General features: G+C 38.4%; 1 protein-coding gene across 1 annotated transcript in view; it reads left to right on the forward strand.

Annotated features, from left to right (window-relative positions):
- Positions 1-23,030, forward strand: part of tspan15 (tetraspanin 15) — a 42,514-nt gene extending 19,484 nt beyond the window's left edge. Inside the window, exons 4-8 of the mRNA XM_026170546.1 lie at positions 1,391-1,486; positions 14,144-14,260; positions 16,895-16,945; positions 17,296-17,409; positions 21,283-23,030. Coding sequence (XP_026026331.1) covers positions 1,391-1,486; positions 14,144-14,260; positions 16,895-16,945; positions 17,296-17,409; positions 21,283-21,423 — 519 coding nt within the window. The 3' untranslated portion in view covers positions 21,424-23,030. The remainder of the gene's footprint in view (positions 1-1,390; positions 1,487-14,143; positions 14,261-16,894; positions 16,946-17,295; positions 17,410-21,282) is intronic.
- The last annotated feature ends 835 nt before the right edge of the window (positions 23,031-23,865 follow it).

Raw genomic sequence — 23,865 nt, forward strand, 5'->3', positions numbered from 1 at the left:
TTGAGAGCACAATCGAGATTTCAATCTTTAAAAGAATCCCTGAAAATGGGCCAAGTGATGGAGTATGTAGACTTTCAAAAATACATTTTGAACGTCTACATACTTATTTTTGGCTTCCCGTTTTAATTAACATCCTGTTTGAGGAGATGATGCCCTTTGAGCTCTCGTTCTACAAATGTGCACATCGTACTTTGGTTTAAATGTGGGTGCCTTGTCCCAGTACATCCACTGTCAACACCTGATATGTTCAAGAGGGGAAGAAATGAAATGAAAAATTAAATCTCTTTTAATCTCTGTGGCTCTAATGGAGGAGGCTGCATTCTCGATTCGTTATTGTCGGCAGTGCTTTGAAGAATGAAATAAAGGAACAATATTAGGCCTAAGTAAAGGGTAAAAAAGAAAAACAGCGCTTTGTCGCTTTCATCGCCAATGAACTATAAATAAGACTAATGTATCAGAAACAGAGTGGAGAAATTAGTGGAGTAAATGAACCGTTCCCTGAATGAAAACATTTAATGAAAAGCTCTCAAAAAATTCTTTTAAGAGACCTCCAAATTATAAATATTTATGCCAAGTGACTGTATAAGCTTATATATTAAACTTAATGTAACCCCACAGCACCAGATTGTGACTGACAGATGTGAGCGGTCAAGTTCGCTCTCATTTTAATATCCTGGTTCAGTGAATCAGTCACCTTGACTTATGATAGCATTTGCTCTCAGCAGGCGCCTGTTTGACACACTGATTGTTGTGTACCGAAATACCCTTTAACATAGAGGGTATTTTGGTACACAACACACACAATTTGAGACACAATTGGCTGCTTTTTAAAAAATATATATATAAGTAGGAGGAATAAAAGCTCTAACATTAAAAAAAAAAAATCTAAACTGTTTCATTGATCATAATTTTGCACAGTCAAAGCTCTTAAATCCTTAAATCCCCTAAAATGTTGATTAAGCTCAACAAGTCATGATTATGTTTGGTTATTAAAGCTTAATGCAATTCCACGGTTAACCCTGAAAGTCACACTACAAATAAAACCTGCAGCTTCTCCTTTCAAAAACATGGGTTATATTTGGCTCTGTTTTTATTTGGAGTTGTGGCTTCGTTTTAAGGCTAACAATGTCCGCATACTATAACTGTTGGGCAGCATGCAGTGTGCTATTAAAACAGGATGAGGACAAATACATCACCATAAATGGACTACTGCCGTTTTGCTTAGAGGACGTGCGGGCCAAAGACATTTCATACAGCACCGAAAATGGCAACTAAATGGTTTTTGACACATACAAGTAACTCTACAGCTCCACTGACAGATGTGATAATCTGACTTTCTCCTCTCCTGTACTATTCACAGTTTTGCGTTCTTTTTCTAACTCCCTCACAGGCGGAACGTTTATTGAACAAGAACATTCGAAAGGGCATAGTAAACTACTACGATGACTTGGACTTCAAAAACATCATGGACTACGTTCAGAATAGGGTAAGACGACTCTTAATTTCCTGTTACTTGATAAACGTCACCTGTCTTTTTTTTTTTACATACGGACTGTATTAATCACCCAGAAACCCTCAGGACTTTAAATAAAGTCAGAAACCAAAGTTCCTTGACTTGACTTTAGTAAATCCCCAAATACACAGCTTTAAAGGATAAATAAATATTACAGCCTATACCTCTCCATCTGTACTAAGAGTGATTTTTTTTTTTTTAGATCACTGATCTGTTTTAATAGTTTTAAGGGTTAAAGCTATGCCCTCTAATCTATAAATTATAAACTAGAATTAAAGACATGCTTCATGTGTTCTTAAAGATGCGTTAAAGAGTCAGGTGTTTAGCTTTTTTTTTTTTCTCTTTTCTTTTTTCTCTCTCTCAGTAGGTGCATGTTGTTGTTATAATCCCTTTAATGACAGCTATAATGCGACAGCCAAGCTAGTTAGACAGAACTAGTATTAGCTGGTAAATATCCCGGTAAACACTCACATCCTGTTATGGTCATATCTAGTTAAAAAAACTAAAATGAGGCCAGTGCGCAGACTATGGGTGAAGTCACAGTAGTGGTATCCATCTTTTATGTATAGTATATGTTAATAATCTCCTGCAGTAGAGACAAAGCCTGATTATTATTATTATAAAGCTGAGGATTTTTTGTTGTTTTAAAACTGCACAACCAGTGAACCTGAATCCTCACTGAAAATTTTTAGTTGCATCGCTGTGCATGACCATCAGAGCACACCGAGCCGCCATGCACACAGCCTGAAGCTGGAGATCTCTTTCCCAGCTTTTATCAAGCATATGGTAATGCACTGTAGGGGACAGCGGACTGGTCACACATTGAAACTAGCAGCCAGCTACAAACTCTGATTAGCACAGGAGAGGGGGCATATGTTCTGCACGCTACAGGCCTTCATCATTTTAAGGATTGTGTACTGTGGATTTGTGGCCTGATTGCGTGATAGTTGCAGGCTGCTTGAATTCCCTAAAGCTATTGTGTCTCAGGTGATTTGGTGGTTTAGAAAATGGGCTGAATTTTTTACACAGTTGTGGACTGGCAGATTTAACAGCATTTGAGCATTGTCCATGAAAGCTACAAGAAAGATCTTTGTGTGCATTTGGTCAGGTCCAGATAACTGATAACGGGTGTTTGTAAAACTTTCTCAGGATGAGAAACAGTTTATGCATGTCGATCTTTGAATGGAGGATACTGGCTTTTGCTTTGATGGGGCTTTGTCTCTGTAATACACCGAGCACACCCTGATCTGTTTCAGGGTTAACACAGAGGGGCAGATGATGGTTCATGTGCACAATCATACTTATGGACAATTGTGGAATGACCAGTTAATCTCACATTAGTCTTTGGATTGTGTGAGAAAACTGCACTATCCAGAGGTTACCAAAGCAGGGACGAGGACAGGCAAACTTTACTCTATACTAGCTGGATGTGTAAATTGATAAATAAGGCATTTATACTGAGAGAACTGTTGCTCACTCGATAATTTCTGTTTTTTAACCAATCGCTGTAAACCCTAGAGATGGTTGCGTGTGATAATCCCAGTAGATCAGCAGTTTCTAATTCGACAGGTCTGAATTGCATCAACAAACACGCCACCTTAAATCACATTTCTTCCCTATTCACATGTTCAATTTGATCTTCAGCAGGTTATTAACAGGCAGCGGAAGAGGCCTAATAAATCTGGTCAGTTTATAAAGAGAGAATGCAACGAGAGTTTTAAAAATTAATATCTTTCTCTTTCACAGAGAAGGTTTGTTAATGCTGGAGGAAAAAACATCTGACAATAATGCATGTGCTTAGTTGGTTAGGACAATTGGTTGGTGTATTTATTTTTGTCAAAGATCAGCAGCACCTTGGTTATGCAGATCTTAGTTGGTTGTGTAGAAAAGAAGTGCCGATTAATTATCTGTCAAAGCATAAAAGGAGCCTCTTTTTTTTTGTTTTGGCAGCCGATTCATCCAGTGACATGTTTGAAGAACTTTATAGCAGCAAAGATTGCTTCAGTGATGTTAGAAAGCCATTTAACAGAAGCCTGTAAAGGTTTTTAAAGCTGCTTGCTGGGCCCGTTGCCCTGCTCTTAGAGAGATTAAGTGTTTTTCTGAAGAACTTCAATGGAAAACCATGTTTGAAAAAACAAACTTGGAGGGCACTGAGACTATGTTCTGAACTTATTTTTGTTTGTGAGAACGGTACCAAATTCAGTCATGCATTTGTGTTTGCGTCGTGTAAATGGTGACATTTTTCTCTGTTCCTTTCATATAAGATTTAAAAAGGCGTCCCTTTGTTGTCGGTGGGTAAGTGAGAACAACTGAATAGGAAGTTTATGTTGCGTTTGTCTGTGAGCAATCAGAATATTTCACTGCTCATACCAGGTCTGTGCCCTGTGAGCACAGTTCTGTATCCAGCGGTGTTTTTAATGTTCTTCTACATTATAAAACCATCTATTTTTTATTTTAATGTGTTCTGTGTAATGTCGTCCCGTGTGCCCGCTGAACTCTGGAAAAGCTCATATCTAATGTGTTTAGATGGCACCTCCGTCTGTACTGTCAGGTTATTTTATTTTTGTGTGTGTGTAATGCGAAAAGGGTCAGAGGAGTCTTTCCTGCAAAATGCCTGAAGGTGTTTTGAGTGTAAACTCAACAGGAGGCATCCTGTCCCAGTCTCCATGTAAATAGCTGCTGATGTTTTGGATGGGGCTACGTCTTAGCCATCTGTCATAATTGCAACAACAAAGAAAAATTGATTGTCGGGACCAGTTTTCAGGCTTGAAAACGCCCTCATGCCTCAGAGCCCGAACAGTTGCGTCAGCACTTTTTCTTTTCTTTATTTTTGTTATCGAACCGTCTCTGAATCCAAAAAAGGAAATCGACAATCCAACATTCAGAGCCGGGACACACACATTGTTTAGTCAGAGGAGGCAGAATTTCAGAAATGCATTTTGAAAGCTCTTAGCATGTGGCACAAACATTCGCTTTGGCTGAAGGATGAATTAATTGCATTAAAATAGTTAGATTTCACAAAAATCTCTAATAGGATAAAAAATATAATGATGCTTTTAAATCCGAAAGGTCAAAGCTTCACTTTCATAATTTTCTGGAAGTTTCTCACTAAAACTATTCTTACAGCGAAATAGTGACCATTATTCACATTTGGTAGGATGCCCAACTGGTGACACCCTCTGTGAATAAAGGACCAACTTTGATGAAAATTTGACACTTTTTTTTTTTTTCTTGCCTGAACTTCCTTAATTAAACCATTGCCTAGTTTCAAGGTTATACCTTTGAGTTTCTCCATCCATCCATTCATTTATCCATCTCTTATATACTGTGATGGGTTAGAGGCAGGTTACATCCCTGGACAGATTGCCAGTCTGTTGTTCAGCCAACACAAAAAAAAAATGGAAGAGAATATTTCCAGTTAACCTCACATTTATCAGTATGGTCAGCTCCATAGATTTATAGATATTTCTGAAGTCAGTAGGGGCATGGATCAGAGAAAAGAGTAACTTGAGCAGAGAAATAGCTGTGTGAGTACTATTTTAAGATGGACTTTAAGTGAACCTCTCCTTGACAATATTAAAATCTGATTCTGTACAGGTTAAGACATCTTCACTTTAATAACTGAGATAAGACTCCAAATGTAGAGTCACTTGAAAACAAAAGCACACCCACTTTCTATTGTAAGAGTTTCTGTATCAGGACATGTTAAAAATAACCTGGTCCTTAGCAGGTTCTAAATTTCGGTAAATACAACCTCAAGTGAACTAAAAAACGTGTCATTTTACACCATGTCATTATTTAATTAACAAACATTAAGCTGAAATGCAGAAGCAGTGTGTGGGAAAATGAAGTACACTCTTACTGCTTCCATAGGAATGGGGAAGTAGGTGTTAATCAAATGCTCTTGATTAAATGATCATCAGCAAGCGTGACCACCTGTCTGAAAGCCGAATTTTTGCCAGTTTGCTGGTCCGGAGCATTCAGGTCTTTTACACAATGCCAGCAACGAAACACATCAACAGTGATGAAATTAAATTGGAGAGGTTTAGTCTTAATGGATAGCACCGCATCTGGCAAAAACCAAACACAGCATATCAGGACAAAGAGGCGGTCGAGGGGTGATGGTTTAGACTGGTTTGGAATTGGACCTGGACATCCTGCAGTCACTGTCTCGACCATGAACTACTCTGTATACCAGAGTCAGATGTGAGGCTACATGTCTATCAGCTGAAGATCGTGCAAAACCGGGTCCTGCAACAGGTCAATGATCCCAAGCACAGCAACAAAACTACAACAGAAAGGATGGGAAAGAAAAGACTTGAGCGAGCTGTGTCACCAAATGAACTGAAGCAACATTCCCCCACCTCATGTGAGAGATTGTGAGAGACTGATAAAGTCGCACAAAAAATTGCTTACTTCAAGTTCTTGACGATTGGCTCTACAAGCGGATGTGGAATGACTCTAGGGTTCAAACTCCAGACTGTAATAACCGCACCACCACTTCCTGTTTCTTAACCGAATAAAGCAAGTAGGACAGGCATGGGGTCACATAGAAGGGTTCTGCATATTTGTTTTTCTCATTACATTTACACACTAACATAGCAGGCGTACACCTGAGCAAGACCAAGCAAAATCCATCTGAGGAGTTGACAAAAGTTAGAGTTGGGCCTTAAGTCTAATTTCCATTTTTTTACAAAATAACTTTTAACCATTTCGTATCTGAAATCTTGTATAGTGTCTGAAAGTGTGACGCTATCACTGGTTTTACTGTTAATGGCTCTTCCTTTGACACAGAATGATAAATGTCACATGAACCACAAAATAATTGATCTCTTAGTTTGAAGCATACTTAAAGATGTGTCTTCAGTGACAAACCACATCTGTAAGCTTTTTGTTCCAGCTGTAAAGATATTAGGAAACATCTCATTCTGAGCACAGAGTTCATGTATAAGTGGTAGGTCGCATCATATCCGGTATTAACTCGATTTCAAGCTGCCCTTTCTATCCACTGTGCCTCAGTATTGTAATGGAGATGTGACATTTATTCCACCAGTAAGCTGCCTCTTTCTTCGCCCCTGCAGAGGAGACAGAGGAGACATTTTTCTCACACAATTACATGCATAATTTATCAAAATAGTTGTCATATTATTGACCACTTGTTGGTTTCATTGCCAGGAGCAACAATTTTTCATTTCCCTCATTAGATAATACCTTAGTCACTGCAGACACTTGCTTCATAAAAACAGTTCAGCTTGAAAACGTCACATCATTTGTTAACCACAATCTGTGCTGCAGGCACAGCAATAAATACCCCCACAGCACTGCAGCCGGGCTTTGTTGTGTATACCAAGAAGTGTTAGAGCACTTCAAACAAAAAAGTCATTCAGGCAGACACTCTTTCAAACGCCATCTTTCCCGAGTGCTGCATGTTTCACTCAGAAGTGATCATGCATATTTATAAGCAAATTCTGGATTCATCACGGAAAGCATTGGCGCAATTTAAGCATAGCAGTTGTGCATAGACATGGTAAATTTCATTAAGAGACAACTGTGAGCATAACATTAAAATTCATCCAGTGGTGTCTGTCAATGAAAATATAATAAACACAGAAACATAACACAAAATGCAGTAACAAACAAGAAAAGTACGAAGTCCATTAATAAATCTTACATGAATGCACAAACACTAACCTTTGCCATCCACTTACTGGAAACACTTGTATTCATTTTCATGGGTTGAGGTAGAGACATTGAACTTATATTGCAGTATGGTTATGATTATATGGAACATTAACAGACCTGAAAACAAATCTTCACTAGATCTCCTTTTCCATCCATCTAATAGAGTTTAAAACTGTACCTATACAAATGTACTGAGTTATTACAGCACTTGTTTTTTTGTTTGTTTTTTTGTGTAAATGACAAAATACTATAATTTTTGGTAAAAGCAGAGAAAACTCATTTTCAGGAGCTATATCAGCCTCGGGGAAGTGGGTGAACTGGTTCCCTGCTGTAAAAATTTCAAGCAGCTGGTTTTACAAGACCTACTGGTTTGATGGGAACTAAAGCCCCAGTGACACACTTTTAGAGTCCAGACAGTGAACCTACCGGTATGTATTACCGTAAGTCACTAGGAAAAAACTGTATTCTTCAAGGTTGTTTGGCGTCGATAGGTGCAATTTTTCACAAACCGGTATTAGGTGCTGCATTGACAACTACCGTGCTTTGGTTGCTAGTGGTTCTTATGGAAGCCGCCAATGTCTTTGCAAACTCTCACTACTTAATCTCCAAGCAGTAGAGCTGGGCGATAGAACGATAATGATATGTATCGCGATATAACTTTTACTCGATAGAGAAATTAAGCTATCGCGATAGACCTCGCCGCTCTTGTCCTCTTAAAAAAAAAAAAAAAAAAAAAGGTCAGCCAATCCAAATTCAGTAGCACAGAGCCGAACCAATCACAGCCGCAGCATCACGTCGCGTGACTTGTAACTTACAGCACAAGTGCCAAGCCGCACGTGTTTGTTTGGGAAGCAGCCAGCGGGTAATGGAGGAAATGAGTGTGCCGACTAGAAAAATCAACCGAGCGTGACCGAAGAGAAAACAGATGATGGTTCCAACGCCGGAGAGATTGTCGAACGGAAGAGCCAAAGAAGTTCCGTAGTGTGAAGGTGTTTCGGCTATTTCAAGTCTGACAAAAAACAGAGTAGCGTGCACTGTAAATTGTGCCGAAAGCAAGTCTGGAAATACAATGAACTGGTGCATGCGTCACACTGTGCGCCACGTTATTGTTTCGGTGAAATGAATTTCTACAATACTGTTAATTCTACTCTCTGCAGTGTTTAAATGCTTACACATACACACAGTTACTGTCCCTCCACACATACGACTCGGTTCTGCTTCTATGCCCCAGCTTTGTTTACTTTTTCCCACCGAGGCTTCTAGACTTCTGATTGGCCAACATTTCTGCACGGTTAGGAATCTAGCGCCACCTGCTGCTTTGGCATGTTCATAGCAGCGTTTTCCTTCATTTCTGCCTTTATGTGTGGACGGGATTATTTTTTAAAACGGAAACGGAAAATCTCCGTTTTCAAAAATACCCGTGTACGTGTGGACGTAGCCTCAGTCTCTGACTGGAAGCGCTAATTCGTCATTCGGCTTTTGTCAGACTAAAGTAACTGTTAAAACTGTTTGAAAAGCTCAGCTATACAACAAGGAGAGATTGAGAATTTCCTTTTAGTTCTCAGTTTATTTGATATTGACAAAAGTTAGTCAGTTTTGTCTGTTCTTCTGTAAAACAAACTAAGATTTATTTTTAGAATTAATATTTTGTTTCTAAGTGGAATTGACAATTTAGTCTGTTTCGTTTGTTCTATTTTGAAACTTAACCGCTTTAGCGGCTGCCTTTTGTGTAGTTTGCAATATTTGCCTTTATTTATCTGAAAAAGTCTGATGTTCCTTAAGTACATCTACCCTGTTGAACTTATTATGGGAAATAAATAATATAATAAATAAATAAAAACAAGCTGCTGATTATTTCACATTTTACTTGTGAGCAACGGCACATTTAAATCTTACAAATATAGTTATTTGGCTTATATCGTGATAGATATCGTTATCGCCTGAAATGAAAAAAACATATCGTGATATGAAAAAATCTCATATCGCCCAGCTCTACCAAGCAGTAGTGAAAATATAAGAAAAATACATTGGATTTAGTTCTAAGGCACAATGTTTACTTTGAAGAATGAGTTGCAAGCCAGAAACACTTCAAATTTTTCACAACTGTTTAGTGCTTCATTAGCAAGTGTTTGCATACAAGTTGCCATCTTCCATGCAAACTATGGGCAACTGCAGCAATCTGTTAGTGAACAAAAGAATTATATGCAAGTTTTTGGTGCAGCAACCTCTTTCAGTGACAGCTGCAAACCATTCGTCAACTTGGTTGGGCAAAATATTTTTGTAGAAAAAGAGGCTGCCAGGAGATGGCCAACCTCTAGATCCTTGTGAATGTCATTCTACTGAATTAAATCAGACTCTACAGAACTCAGCTGCCAGACTTTCAGCTAGAACGAGGAGACAAGATCACATTTCTCTTACCTTTTTACACAATGTTTAGCATTGAATTTAAGATTTTACTGATTTCTGTTAAAGTCTTTCATAGCTTTGCTCCAAGCTACATTTCTGACCTCTTAGTAATTACCATATGCACCAGAGGTCTTTTGCCTGTTCCAGGGGCCCAACTGAAAACTCAAAGGGACAAATCTGAAACAACCTGTCTGGCAAAATCAAGTCAAGTCAAGTTGGCTTTATTGTCACTTCAACCATATACAGTTTAACAGTACACAGTGAGGCGAAACAACGTTCCTCCAGGAACCAAGGTGCTACATGCAACATAAATTTACAACATAATTTAACAGAAAAACTCTAAACTAGCTAACTAAGAGGCCTAGTTAGCTGGCTAGCAGAGACAAGACAGACTGACCTAACATAAATTACAACATAAATTAACAAAAAACTATCTAACTATCTAAGGATGACTTTTTTTTGTTATCAGACAGCAGACAACAAAGTGCACGTGCAAATGTGCAAACAAGAGCAGCAAGTGACAGTGTGACAAAAAAAACCCCACAACGTAACATAATAATAAGGTTTTGTGATGATGAGTTGAGGTAGTGGAGGAACAGTAAACATTCCTTAGTGTAGCAGCAAAAATTAGGAAGTGCAGAAGTTAGTGCAAAAAGTCCAGTAATAATATTGTGCAAAAGAGCATTTACAGGTTGGTGTGTACGATGGTTTGGTGGTGTAGGTCAGTGTGTTTGCGCTTGTGTTGATTAGTCAGTCCAGTCTCAATGTTTTGAGGTGTGTGTGTGTGTGTGTGTGTGTGTGTGTGTGTGTGTGTGTGTGTGTGTGTGTGTGTGTGTGTGTGTGTGTGTGTGAGAGAGTCAGTCACTTCCTTGAAATCATCTTTTAAAAAAATACTTTGATGAGAAAGCTTTTCCCTCCCCTTAAATTTACTTTAAAGTGTCTTTTTTCCCCCTCTATTTGTTAATTCTGTTTTATTCTGTTGCTCCTGTGAAGCACGTTGTAATGTGGAGCTTGAACAATGTTATATAAATAAAGTCATAATTATGGTTATTATTAATACAGTAACAATAGTAAGTGATCCTGAAAAGTTTAGCAAACTTTTTGAAAAAAAACACCTCAGTCTTTAACCTGTAATCACATGCTCATTATGTTGCTGTAATTGCAACCCACGCTTTGAGCGGTTGGCTCAGAGGGGGACTTAACCATACGATTAGTCACAGTCTGCATGCAAGCAGCTCGTCATCAGTCAGCTGGACAGTCACAAAATTAGTCGCTTATTCTGCAAATATTTAATTCCAGGGGACTTTTGGAAATTTAGTCACAATAAAAATAATAATAATAAAATAAACTCGAGCTACCAGCTTATTGTTGTATACCTCTGCAAACCAGCTCAGCTAAATATTTTGTGAGGGTGACTTTTTGACCAATTAATGTTTATACAAATTCCTGACATGTCACATTCATGAGGATGTAAACACACAGAATTCCTTCAGCCACACACTGGGGGTGAAAAGAGAGAGAGAGAGAAGTGAAGGGAACTGATTTAACAATTACTCCATGAAGGCTCTGTAATTGTCGAGGTTGCCAGTTTAAGAGCTACGGACAGATGGACAACCCTAGAACATAATGGCTTCGGTCATGACTGTCACCAGTGAGGGTCATAAAAATAAATGTGTCACATCACTTTTAAATGACTTTGTATTTCAATTTCAACTTTAGTAAACAAACTGTTGTGTAATCCATCCATCACTCTCACACGTCACATCAGAATCTCAGGAGATGGACGTGTTTTGAAAAGATGCTTCATTTTTATGTCATGAGGCTGCGTAATGAATTGAACAGTCTGCTCATAGACGGGATTAGATTGGGTGATACTGCACTGTTGCACCTACCACACTGAGAACTCTGTGTTCTTATATTAAGTTTTTGTTTGTTGTTGTGGCTTTTTTTTTTTTTTTTTTTTTTTTTTGGGGGGGGGGTTTGTGTGTGACCTTTCTTTGGGTCTTGACCCAGTGCTGGAAAAACAGCTGTGCAGAATCACACCAACAGAGGAGGGAGTATTGCTTTGGCAGACTGGCATCATATCAGCATACTGATGACGCCGCCTGACAAAGAGCGCTCTCATATCTATTCATTTATTCATCGTCCCTCTTTATCTCTTGTCTCATTCTCTCTTTCTGCCTCATGTTCTCCCTCCAAATAAAATATTAGATTCAATAAGTGACTACCAAGCAGAGGTACCAGTATTGGGCTCTGCTTCGCTCATTCTTTACTCTCTGAGGCAGCTGTGCAGTTGCTATCTACCCCAAGTGAAAGCGTAAATCAAACAAAAATAACTGAGATGTCAAACGGCAGCTGTAATTTACTCCGAGTGCCATCAATTGAGACATATTCCCCATTTTTATATTCAGATATTGAAAATCCTTTGGTACCAGATGTCATTTATATTGGGTCTAATTTTGTTTTTCTTTCTTATGCTAGTCAAATACAGGCGTAACTCCATTAACAGCTGTATCCCATTAATGCTAATTGTTAACTGAGGCGATACTGCTATGACAAGTTCATTTGCATTTCTTGTATAATGAGAAGTGCCAATTTAAGGCTTATGTCCTATTTTAACAGTGAGTTTGTTCTTCAGCACTACCTTAAAAACTGTCACTGTTATTGTCACTTTGGATGAAAATGGGAAATACAGTTCAGCACACCAAAGCATCGGTGTGGCAACTTTTCCACCCTGTACGATGAAAACTGAGCAAAGAAAGTGCACATTTGTGCCTTCAGCAAATGTAAGAATAGCTAAATGAAACGAATAAACTGATTGCCTAAGTAATAAACACAGAACGCTTAGGAAATGCCCCCTGAACCACCTTTTCTTATGTTGTAGATGCATAAACACTACAAATTCTCATTTTGGCTTGTTGGTTGGTGGTTGCTGGGAAACATGACATCATAATAAATTGTGCGCAATTCAGGTTTACATGGATGTAAATTAATGTTATTTTTATGAAATAAAACAATATTAGGCTTTTCATAGGTCTTGGAGCTAGATAAATGCTACAAATGGGTCATTTTAGTCCATTTCTAGTTGGTTGCTAGGCAATGTTAAGCCATCATAAAATGTCACACATTATTTAAGTATATCTGGATATAATTTAGATGTTATGTGCATAAACAGTATGAATGGGTCATTTAAGCTTGCTGGTAGGTGGTTGCTAGGCAATGTAATGATGTGAAAACCTTCAGGGTCCCAAGATGTACCTGTGTGCCAACTCTGGTTGCACAACTGCTGATCATTTAGGAAGAGTTTGGAAACAAATGAACAGAGCTTTTGTGTATTATACTGGATTTTGTGTTGTTTGTATATTGAAGAAGACTTAAAACTTTATTAAATACGTTGTTGTCTTACTAACGCTAATGTGTTTTCCCAAGTTTGTTTGCTGTTGATTTGTTTAGGTTTCTTTAGTCTCTTGAGAGTTTGCAAAAGAAGAGGGCAGTAAAAATGACTGGTGCAGCCTCTGCAGCCACTTGTTGATCCCACAACACGTGGCTGCAGGTGATGACACATAATGATTCACTGTTCTTGTGAAGATGATAATTTCCAAATTTGATGCAGGTCAGTGAAGCAGCAAATTCTCTTTGAGTATTCCAAATTAGTCCTTTTATCTCCTCCTGGTGAAGTATTTTGTATTTTCAGGTTTTCTTTCGAAATGGGAATATTTTCCTCAGATCTGAATATTAACATAAATTCTGATACATGGCCTGTGATGTACGAGCCACCTGTCCGGGTGGTATCCTGCCTCTCACTGAATGACATCTGAAATGGGCCCAAAACCCCCGTGACTCCGAATTGGATTAGTTATTAAGGAAATGGATGGATAGACAGATGGATGGACTTGTGCCGGAGTCGGCTCTGAGTATTTTGTACACAAACAGGCCAGCACTTTACAAGACAGGGACAAAGATGCATCCCCGGGGAAGAGCTTACATTTCTAGTGGGAAGGAAAAATGCACCTGCTCTTAAAAGTAATGAAGGAAGTAGATATAAGCAGGTTTTTGGATATGTGCAAATATCACAACACCTACCGACCTTTTCAAGAATGTGGTAGAAGGAATGAAAGGGGGAAGCTGTGTTTGCACAGTCAAATAAATTTGCCACCAGTGGAAAATTGTATTTGGATAGTAAACACAGCTGCATCTGAATGTGAATATTGATGGTATAGTTTACCTCATTTGTCTTGTAAACAGCTCAGTAAAATATTTTGTACAGGGAAACGTCACTTCTTCAGGGGAAAGCCCTTCAATCTGCTCCTTTGAAATTCTGGCTGAAAGGAAAAGTGTGAGAGAGAATCAAATACTAACCGGATGCCAAATGTTGTTAATTGTGATTAATTTCATCCTAAAATGCTACTTTTGGCATCATGCCAGCATAACAGAATGAATCATGTTCACATAGTTAGTTACTTATTGACTCTCTCTGTCTCTCCTGTGTTTTAAAACCACTTTCCTTTTCCTTCTTACCTTTAATATTGTCCTCTTTGTCAGTTTAAGTGTTGTGGAGGTGAAGAATTTAAAGACTGGAAAGTCAACATGTACCACAACTGTAGTGCGCCTGGTCCGTTAGCCTGCGGTGTCCCATATACCTGCTGTGTTACTACTAAGGTAGGTGTCATTATTGATGGTCTTACCACTACATCAGCTGGTACAATATATGCTTTTCTTGTTGCAATAATACCTCTTGTATTACCAGTTTCTATGCATGATGCTAACTGCTTCTGCCTCTTCTGATAATACTGCTATAGCACAATTTATGTTCAGCTACTACATTTAAAACATTTTTATTATTATTATAATTACAAGTACATATTTTACATGGTATATAACATTTAAATTATGGTTTGTTTGTTTTTTAGAAACTACTTGTGGGTAGACTTTTACATCCATCATGGGCATGAATGTCATGGAAATTTAGGGCATTCAATGGTTTCTTTGAACAGCTTTTGTTTTTAATGACCGTTTGGGGGGGGGACAAGAATTGGGTGCACAAGTTTGAATTTGAACTTATATTGCACTGACTACAACCAGTAGTTTTTCTTTTATCAGCATTAAAAAGATTTGTTTGACAGCACTCATCAGATTGACCAATATTCAGAACAAGGGAAATCCAAGGAATTCAGCAAAAATCTAAAGTGGAGACTAGTAGATTTGGACAAGTTGGAAAAGCCGCTTGGAGCCATTTCTAAACAACTGCAGATCATCAGTTCATCAGTTCAGACGGGTCTATGTAAGCACAATTTATCTGGAAGAATGCCAAAACTGTCATCATCACATAAGAAGAAATTGGTTGTAGGATGTTCAGAATAAACCGAGGCTCAAATCTGCTGTGAACTGGAAGCCATATGCCTTTTGGAGAAAGGTTTTATGGTCAAAGACTGAGCTTTTTGACTATAGTGACAGCTTGAGGTTTTCAAACTTTCAACTGTCAAGCACGATGGTGTCATGCTCTGGGGCTGCTTTGCTGCCTGTGGTACATTACATCACACAGAGTAGATGGAATAATGATCGATGAGTACCTCCAAATTCTTCAGCTTCATCTCAAATCAACAGCTAGACACTTAAAACCAAGACACAGATGGGTGTTCCAGCAGGACAATAACCCCAAACACTCATCAAGACTGATTTGTGGTTTGAAATGTTGACCAGTTTAATATATGTGTGGATTTGAGAAAATCCTAAAATACATTCAAACTTGTAAACCAAATGTTAAAAGACCAAAATGACACTGGCATTTATCATCTTAAACTGTATCTCATGCTGACCTATTTTTAATGGGGTCCAGTTATAAAAACATATGAAGCTAGAATACATTAAGTCCCCTGTAAAAGAGGATTGCACATATTTAACACACCTGTCTCTTCACTGGAGTTGATGAACACTTCATGCTAAGAGGTTTTTAAAAACAATTGTGTAGATGTTTTGTGGCTGCAGTGGGAATGAACAAAGTCTGATTAGTTAAAGCTAAAGATTCCAGGTTTGCTGTTGGGTGATATTCACGTGAAAATACGTGAATAAATGGCTTAATGGCTAAAGTGTGGCGTGAATTTATCTTGATACATCCTCATCTGTCTCATGAGAGGGTTTTTGATCTGCAGTTGTGCTGAGGAGAACTCCCAAAATCCCACGCAGCTTCACTTCTGAGAGACAAATTACACACTGTGAGATGCTGGCATTTTATTTGCTCAGGAAGGCACCTTCTCACTGAGGGCATGCAGTCTCACAATCACAGTGGGAGCTGAAGATCAGAGTTAGATACCAACTAATCTGTAATTTTATCATGTTTGTTCCTGAATTTGTTTTTTTAGTTTTGGATTTGTGTGTGTGTGTGTGTGTGTGTCATTAAAGCTCTCAGACACACAGGCCTAAAGATCTGTCGGCGACACCTTCCTCAACCCTCAGCCCCAAGCAACTGCTAAACAACTGAACTTCTGATTTTCATCTGCAAAGTGGTTGGCATTAAGGAATGCACATTTTTCTCTAGTGCTCGGTGGCTGCCAGTGTCTGTGTGTCTGGGTCTTAAAGTAATAGCTCTTGCATGCAGAGTGACATTTAAAATGCACCTCTTCACCCTATATTGTGATTAAGCCTTAGCCATGGCATGTGCAGGCAATTTTCTCCACCTCTAAGTAGCAAAGGCTCCCTGTAATCTGTACACCTACACTGTCCAGTAATTATAAGGACAAAGAGAACAAAGAGAAAGTCTCGAGCTAAACACACAACAGTTTGACGAACTGTCTGAACTAATGAAACTGATCTCATCCGACATTCTCTAAAATTTAATTTTATTTAAAGGTTTCTTTGTTGGGTCAAACTTTTTGTTAGATGTTTAGATCTATCTTTCGTTCGTTAGTTCGTTAGTTCGTTCTTTCTTTCTTTGACTAGCAGCATTTTTATGTGGAATAAAAATGGTCTTGACAAACTGTTTGGCAGAGAGAAAATAGCAAAACGATCCCTACCTGCCAGAGATGACTCACATAAGTGGCAACGGATGCTGTAGAGCAGAGCATATATGCCCTTAATGCAGACTTATCTTTGCGAACAAACATGGATATAATGATTTAGAGGTTTATTTTTAATTCCACTTAATTTTAGTTTTAATACAACAAGATGCAGGCTGCAGGTGACTCTGTTCTGAAGATAAAACCGTTAGATTAGATAAAAGCTTTTATTCTCCTGGCTGTCCCCACACTGTACAGCTTTCTGTTAATTTTCATTTGAAACATTTTACTTCTCTTTCAGAATAATGAAGTGCCCAACACTATGTGTGGGTACAAGGCCCTAGATGACAAGGTAAGACCACCAAGTCATAAAACACTTTATTATGTGCTGAAATATCCATTGTGACTATTGTGTGCTTTATATCCACAGAAGGTTCATTTAAACTGGGAATTGCAGACAGAAAACTGGCAGTTGCTGTCCTTTTTATCTCATTGACAGCTGAATGTTTCTTAGCAATAACTCTGGGTGTGCTGTGTCGCTCTCACACAACTGAGGACAAGTGTCAGATAATTAAGTAATGGACTGGTCTTATTATAAGCAAGGAACAGAAAGTTAAACAGTTGGAAGAAAGGAAAGGGAGCTGCCTTTGACTTTTTGTAGTTTTGAAATTGGACTAACCACCAGTGTTCTGTGTCCCACAGCATCAACCACTGCCTGACATCTATACCAGAGGCTGCACCGGTGCATTCATTTACTGGCTGCTGGACAATTATAAGATTATGATCATACTTCTGTTTTTGATCCTAGTGCCTCAGGTATACACACACACACATACACACACATTTGTACAGTGAGATAGTGATACAGATGCTTTACCTTTCTACTCATTTTTTACAGGTTAGCTTTTCCCATTATCTGTGGCCTTTTCTTCTCCTAATATGTTTGTATAGGAGTGTTCATGCAGAAATGAATGAAAGACCATGTGCTTGACTCTGTTTGTATGTGCAAATATTTACACTCATTTTTAATGTGTTTTATCCCAACTGTGACTCACTTTGTAACTGTGTGTTTTTAAAAAGTTCGAAACAAATACAGTTATTATTGCGGTGACGGGAAAGCTGTCGATGGTGGGTACAAACAACAGCAATTAACTTCTTCAAAAGGGTGTCTGAATAAAAGTGCGGCGCTCTGGAGGGGAGGGGCACAGAGTAGAGGCATACATCTTTCAATTGTTGCCCATGGGACAGAAAATGGATTTAAAAAGATGTGCTGAAAAAGCCTTTTAGAAGCACAATTTAACATAAAACATTAGCTGCAAAAAACAGGCTGGTTTAGTATGATTTACCTGAGACAAGGATGACTAAGTTATATTTTAATGTGTAGCGCTATATATGAGGAGTTATTTATGTCACTTTGTAGCTAAATGAGTTTTATTTTCATTATTGGTATTTATTCCCACCATGGATGTTTATGGAACAATTACCATTTAATTTTACTTTACCTTTTTAACAATTAAATGTTTAAACTCAATACAAAAGTATAGACAGATCTACAGATGGGCAAATAGATAAATAATGTAATAAAAGTCTCAACAGAAAGCCTGTTTAAACAAAACAAATGTAGACTAAAAAGACTGTCTCATTGGCCTTTATTCATGTACGAGGAACAACTAAAAAATTCTGAGCTTGTAAATGGAGATAGTCAGCAGCAGTGTCTTTTGTAACAAGATGAGATAAATAATATGGAGCATGGCCACTTAGCACTCTGTGTGTAAATACAAGAATTTTAAACAAATGCTAAAATCTCTTGGGAGCTAATTTATTGAGTATAAGGTGGGAGTGTTGTGAGCTTGATTTCTAGAACATGTTGTTAAATATCAACACGTTAATAGTCTGGATGCAGTATTTTGTACAGCTTGGAGAGATTATCTGTCAAAACCGGTAAACAGGGTATTACAATAATCTAAGCACAAATGCGGGAATTGTTGTTTTTTTGTGGGGGTTTTTTTTTGTTTTTGTTTTTTTTTTTTTTTTGGTTCAGCTGCGCAGACCAGAGAAGAATTTAATATTGTACCGAGATTTCAAACACTGAACTTTACATTTGAAACAAAAGAAGCAAGAGCCGGACTGATTTTAGGATATAGTTCAGGTGCTATAATTATTGCTTCAGTAAAGATGGCATTTAATACAAGGCAACTGCTAGAGAGCTAAACCCAGTTAAACAGTGGGTCCAGCTGGTGAAGCTTAAAAGACATATATGGTTGAATGTCATCACCATAGAAATGATAAGAAATGTCATTAAAATACTAAATGATGCCAGCTGAAGCATGTAGAAAGAAAATAATACTGGACCCAGGACTGAACCTTGTGGAACCACACAGGTTAGGGAGATAATGTTAGAGGTGGCCAAACAGAGAGATTTCATGCAAGGTTGTACAGTTTTTCAGTTGACCTTTTTGTGATAGGTGTGGCTGCAGTGATGTGTCATTTGTACTTCAGATTTTGAGAACGCAAACTTGTATTTGCTTCTGTATTTACCAAAACAGCTTGCAGAGACTTATAGAGTGTACCTTTTAGAGCTCAGTGGAATAATAATAATAATGGATTGGATTTATATAGCGCTTTTCAAGGCACCCAAAGCGCTTTACAATGCCACTATTCATTCACACACTGGTGGAGGCAGCTACAGTTGTAGCCACAGCTGCCCTGGGGCAGACTGACAGAAGCGAGGCTGCCATATCGCGCCATCGGCCCCTCTGGCCAACACCAGTAGGCAAGTAGGGTAAAGTGTCTTGCCCAAGGACACAACAACCAGGACAGAGAGCCTAGGGATCGAACCGGCGACCTTCTGGTTACAGATGCGATTCCCAACCCCCTGAGCCACGGTCGCCCCGAATAAATCATCCAAAACCCAGATTAGCAAATGGAATAAAATGGAAATTGCTTCACCCCTTAGGCACATCTGACAGCTCCACAGCCTTAGGAGAGATAAAATCAGCTGTGCAGTTACTTGCTGGTCCAATTTATTTAGATTTGCTTGGACCAAACAGGCCATAATAAAAACACAAAAATTAACTTTTATTTTAAAATATTCTGTCTGAACTTAAAATGGACCAAATATTTTCTTTTTAAATCAGACTTTTGTTCTTTTCCAGCATTAAAAGAACAAATGCACACTATTCATTCACTCTGCACACCTTATACTCCTTCATCCTTCCCTTTTCTTGAACCAGATTCATTTGGTAGTGTGGATGTAACAGCACAGATGCTGTTTTTCATTACTTTGCCATTTCTACCCTCATAAATCCCATTTTCAATCATACATTTAATAATCCACACACTCTGGCAGCTATGAATATATGAATGTAGGCTGTGCTGGACTTTAATAAGCATGCTGAACTTCACTGAGCTGTGCAGAAGGTGTCAGTCGTCTGGTTCATTACACAGGTGCTTCTCTTTTGCTCTTTGTCACACATCCTGATTTCTCAGGTGATGCCCAACATTTAATCTGGTGTCCCACTCTGTCAGATATTTGAGGTTACTTACGAATGTTTAGTTCCAAGTGGAAAATTTCATCTAACTCAACAGAAATCTCTATATAGCAGGACAAGTCATTTTCATCTCAGCTTCCAGTTTAGATTCCAATTGTGTGTATTTCTGGACGTGTGGTTAGTGTAGGTCTAATTAATAAAAAATAATAAAATAAATATTAAGCAAGTTTTATTCAAGACATATTAAAATGGAAAAAAAAAATACACAAAGTGTATTTTTTGGCTGTGAACAATCCAAAAATGTGTATGTGATTAAAAGTACCTTTGTTCCTCTCATTTCTATGATTCACTGAGATTATTCTGACAAATTTCACAATCATGAAAAAGCAAATGGAACGAATACCAGCTCTAAATATAAATAAATAGATTAAAGTATTGCTGATATGTGTGCTTTTGTTGTCTGAGATGTGAGCTTAATTTCTGGGATGCGTTTGCAGAGTAAGTAGAAAAGATTTTTTTGGTGAAGGCTGTGCAGATACTTGTCAGCTATTCCTCAAAACTGCATTAGGCACAAACTTAAACGAGTCAAAAAGAAAAGTCAGAAATGAAAATTAGAAAGCCCTTCCTCTTCTTCTTGCGTAATCTTTTTCTAAGTCATTACCATAAGACAAGCACAGATATTATACATAAAAGCCTTTTAGAGGGTTTATCTCTTGCATGGACTTTCTTGGCATTCACAGACCTGTATTTAATAATTAGCTGATTTCTTTCAGGCCTGAAAAACAAAAAACAAAGCTGGGAGGAGGTACAGGTGTCTAGTTTGCTAGTTCTCGTTTGGGAAACAGAAGCAGAGAGATTTCGCACTCAATTTCGTTGTGTGGACAGATGTGGCAGTAGTAGTCGCGTGCCCTTATTGCAGACTGTATCTCTGTATCTCTGCAAAGACAAACTCAGAAGCATACAAAGCAGCCTGATGTTGCTTCAGGTGATCTTTCAAAGGATGTCCAGTTTATCTAAACACACATTTCCTTTGTTCCTTCCGCCTCACATCTCTTCTTTTAATCTCTTTCTCATATCTTACATTAGGGAGGCTTAGATACAAGGTAAAGACACAAATGAGACTGATGAGAAGCAGCCACAGTCACCTTTCTTCCACCATGCTTATTAAGATTCTCTCTCTCTCATTCCCTCTGTCTAGTTCTTCGGTGTGCTAGTCACCCGGATATATATCACTCGTGTTGAAGACATAAGTGATCAGTATGCTGAACCCACCGAAGATGCACGACGTCAGAAAGGTCGCTTGGACAAATGGTTCAAATGTATGCCAGAATGGGACTGACAGAAAACTGCAAGTAGCGAAGAGATCTGATATTCAATTGTGCTTTTTTTTTTCTTTTTCTTTTTTTCAGCGTCCACTGTTTTACTTACTTTTAACAACTTTGTTGAAATACAGTGTACTAATGGTGGAAAATACTCGTTTAGATATGAGCTTTTAACTGCAATGTGCCTAACATGGTCTCAGGGATAAAGACAAAATACAAAACAACCACTTTTGTTTCTTTCTTTTATGTGAAATGAGTCTTTTCCAGTGCAACACACAATCACAGTTTGTGGCGTTGCCTTAATTTTGATACTTTTCTGCCCCTGTTTCTTCTGTTGATTAAACCATTGCTTGACCTTTCTAAATAATCAATGCTGAATTGGTATTGAAGTGCTGGTATGCATAAAAATGGTCTAAAATGACTTTTTTTGTTTGTTGCTTAAAAACAGCTGGTCAGTTTACCTTATTTGTATCTCCTGATGTGTCCAGGACAAGTGTTACCTATGATGCTCAGATGTATTACAGATATTTTATTAAAGCAAACAAAACCTTTATTATGAAATACAATTTTGTCAGTGGGAACAGAAAAAAAAAATGAATCTTAGTAAAGTGGCAATGCCATAATCTCAGGGTGCCTATAAGCAGCAACCTTGTCTTTTAGAATATTGCCACTGCATGCCAGTTTGAATACTGCTGTTAGTAGACTTGCATGTAGTATGTATCCTACTCCTTATTTGTGTAGTGGTTGACAATCAGCACAGTACAACTGTCTTTAGTCAAACAATTATGCAGTGGAAATGACGATTTGTGATTGACATGTTAGTCATGATTGCATGTTTTCAAGCTGCCTTTTCACAGAATAGTGAAGTTATAAAAGCAGCACTTTAAATCTGCCGTGGCCAAAGCTGCGGACGTGGCACAAATTTTGTTTCCTGTAATTTGCCGCTTGACTTTTTTTATTTAGCTTTTTTTTACATGTTTCTGTGATCTAATGAAGAACAATTTGGGGCGTTTCATAATTTTCAAAGACTTTTATTGGCAAATAAATCAGATTTATGTAAACAGTGCCTGTTTGCAGTGTTGACCCTTCGTCGTAACAGCTCCCTCTGGCATGCTGAATATCAGTTTCTGAGTTCATGAGTATGCTTCTGATCACTCTGCGAAACAGTATACAATCACTGTGAACTGCCAAAATTGAAGCAGTAAATTGTATGAAGAAAAAAAATTGCGCCACTGCCAACAACAAAAAACCACATGATGCCTAACAACAGGTTCAAAGGGAACAATACAGAGATATTTCCCACTGACTATTGTTGTGTGGAAAGATGTAACAGGAGTAGTAGTGTGGCCTTGTTATTTAGACAGAGCATCATTACAGCAGAGCTATAAGTGTAACTCACTCGGTAATGAGTGTGGGTGTAGAAGTATACAACGTGAGGTATAGCGACGTTTATTTACCACTAATTACCAGCAGTAAATCAGTCACAGAGTTCTTCCTGAACATGGTGAAATGCTTGGAAGTATAGTCGCAAAATGTCTGTACAACACTACCATGAGTTCCCAGAACCTCAAACTTCACAAGCTATGGAAAGCTGACTGGTAACCACACTCCCCCCCCCCCCCCCCCCCCATATATTGCTAATATGCTAACCACATAATAATAATAATGGATTGGATTCATATAGCGCTTTTCAAGGCACCCAAAGTGCTTTACAATGCCACTATTCATTCACACACTGGTGGAGGCAAGCTACGGTTGTAGCCACAGCTGCCCTGGGGCAGACTGACAGAAGCGAGGCTGCCATATCGCGCCATCGGCCCCTCTGGCCAACACCAGTAGGCAAGTAGGGTAAAGTGTCTTGCCCAAGGACACAACGACCAGGACAGAGAGCCCGGGGATCGAACCGGCGACCTTCCGGTTACATAGTGCACATTGGATTCAAACTCATACCTTCGGTGACTACCTCCCTACTACTTGTCAAAGTGACGTCACCGAACATAATGCAACACTATTGGTTATTTCTCAAGTTAGCACGACGGTTCAGTGGTTTGCACTATTGCCTCACAACAAGAGGGTCCTGGGTTTTCCACAGGACCTCTAGTTTCTACACTGGGACACTCTCTTGCAACATAAAGCTCAAAACCTAAAGTGTTTCACATACTTAAAGTAAAATAAAGGTTAAAAAAACAGATTGGTCTAAATGAATTAACATTGTAGAGAAGCAGATATTGCTTTACAATATATTACAGCTTATCGTCATTGTGGTTTTACTATTGACGTTTATATATGCACTTGTTATGACCTAACTGAACAATGTGAATTTATTGTACTGTTGAACTTCTTGCGTCTGACGTAACATCAAACCAGAGACCGAAGTTGGGTTTATTTTTTTGTTTGGTTTTTTTTTGGGGGGGGGGGGTTTGTTTGTTTTTCTTCCTTTGTCAGATGTACACATTATT

This window comes from Astatotilapia calliptera, chromosome 1, assembly GCF_900246225.1.
Source record: "Astatotilapia calliptera chromosome 1, fAstCal1.2, whole genome shotgun sequence".
NCBI lineage: Eukaryota > Metazoa > Chordata > Actinopteri > Cichliformes > Cichlidae > Astatotilapia > Astatotilapia calliptera.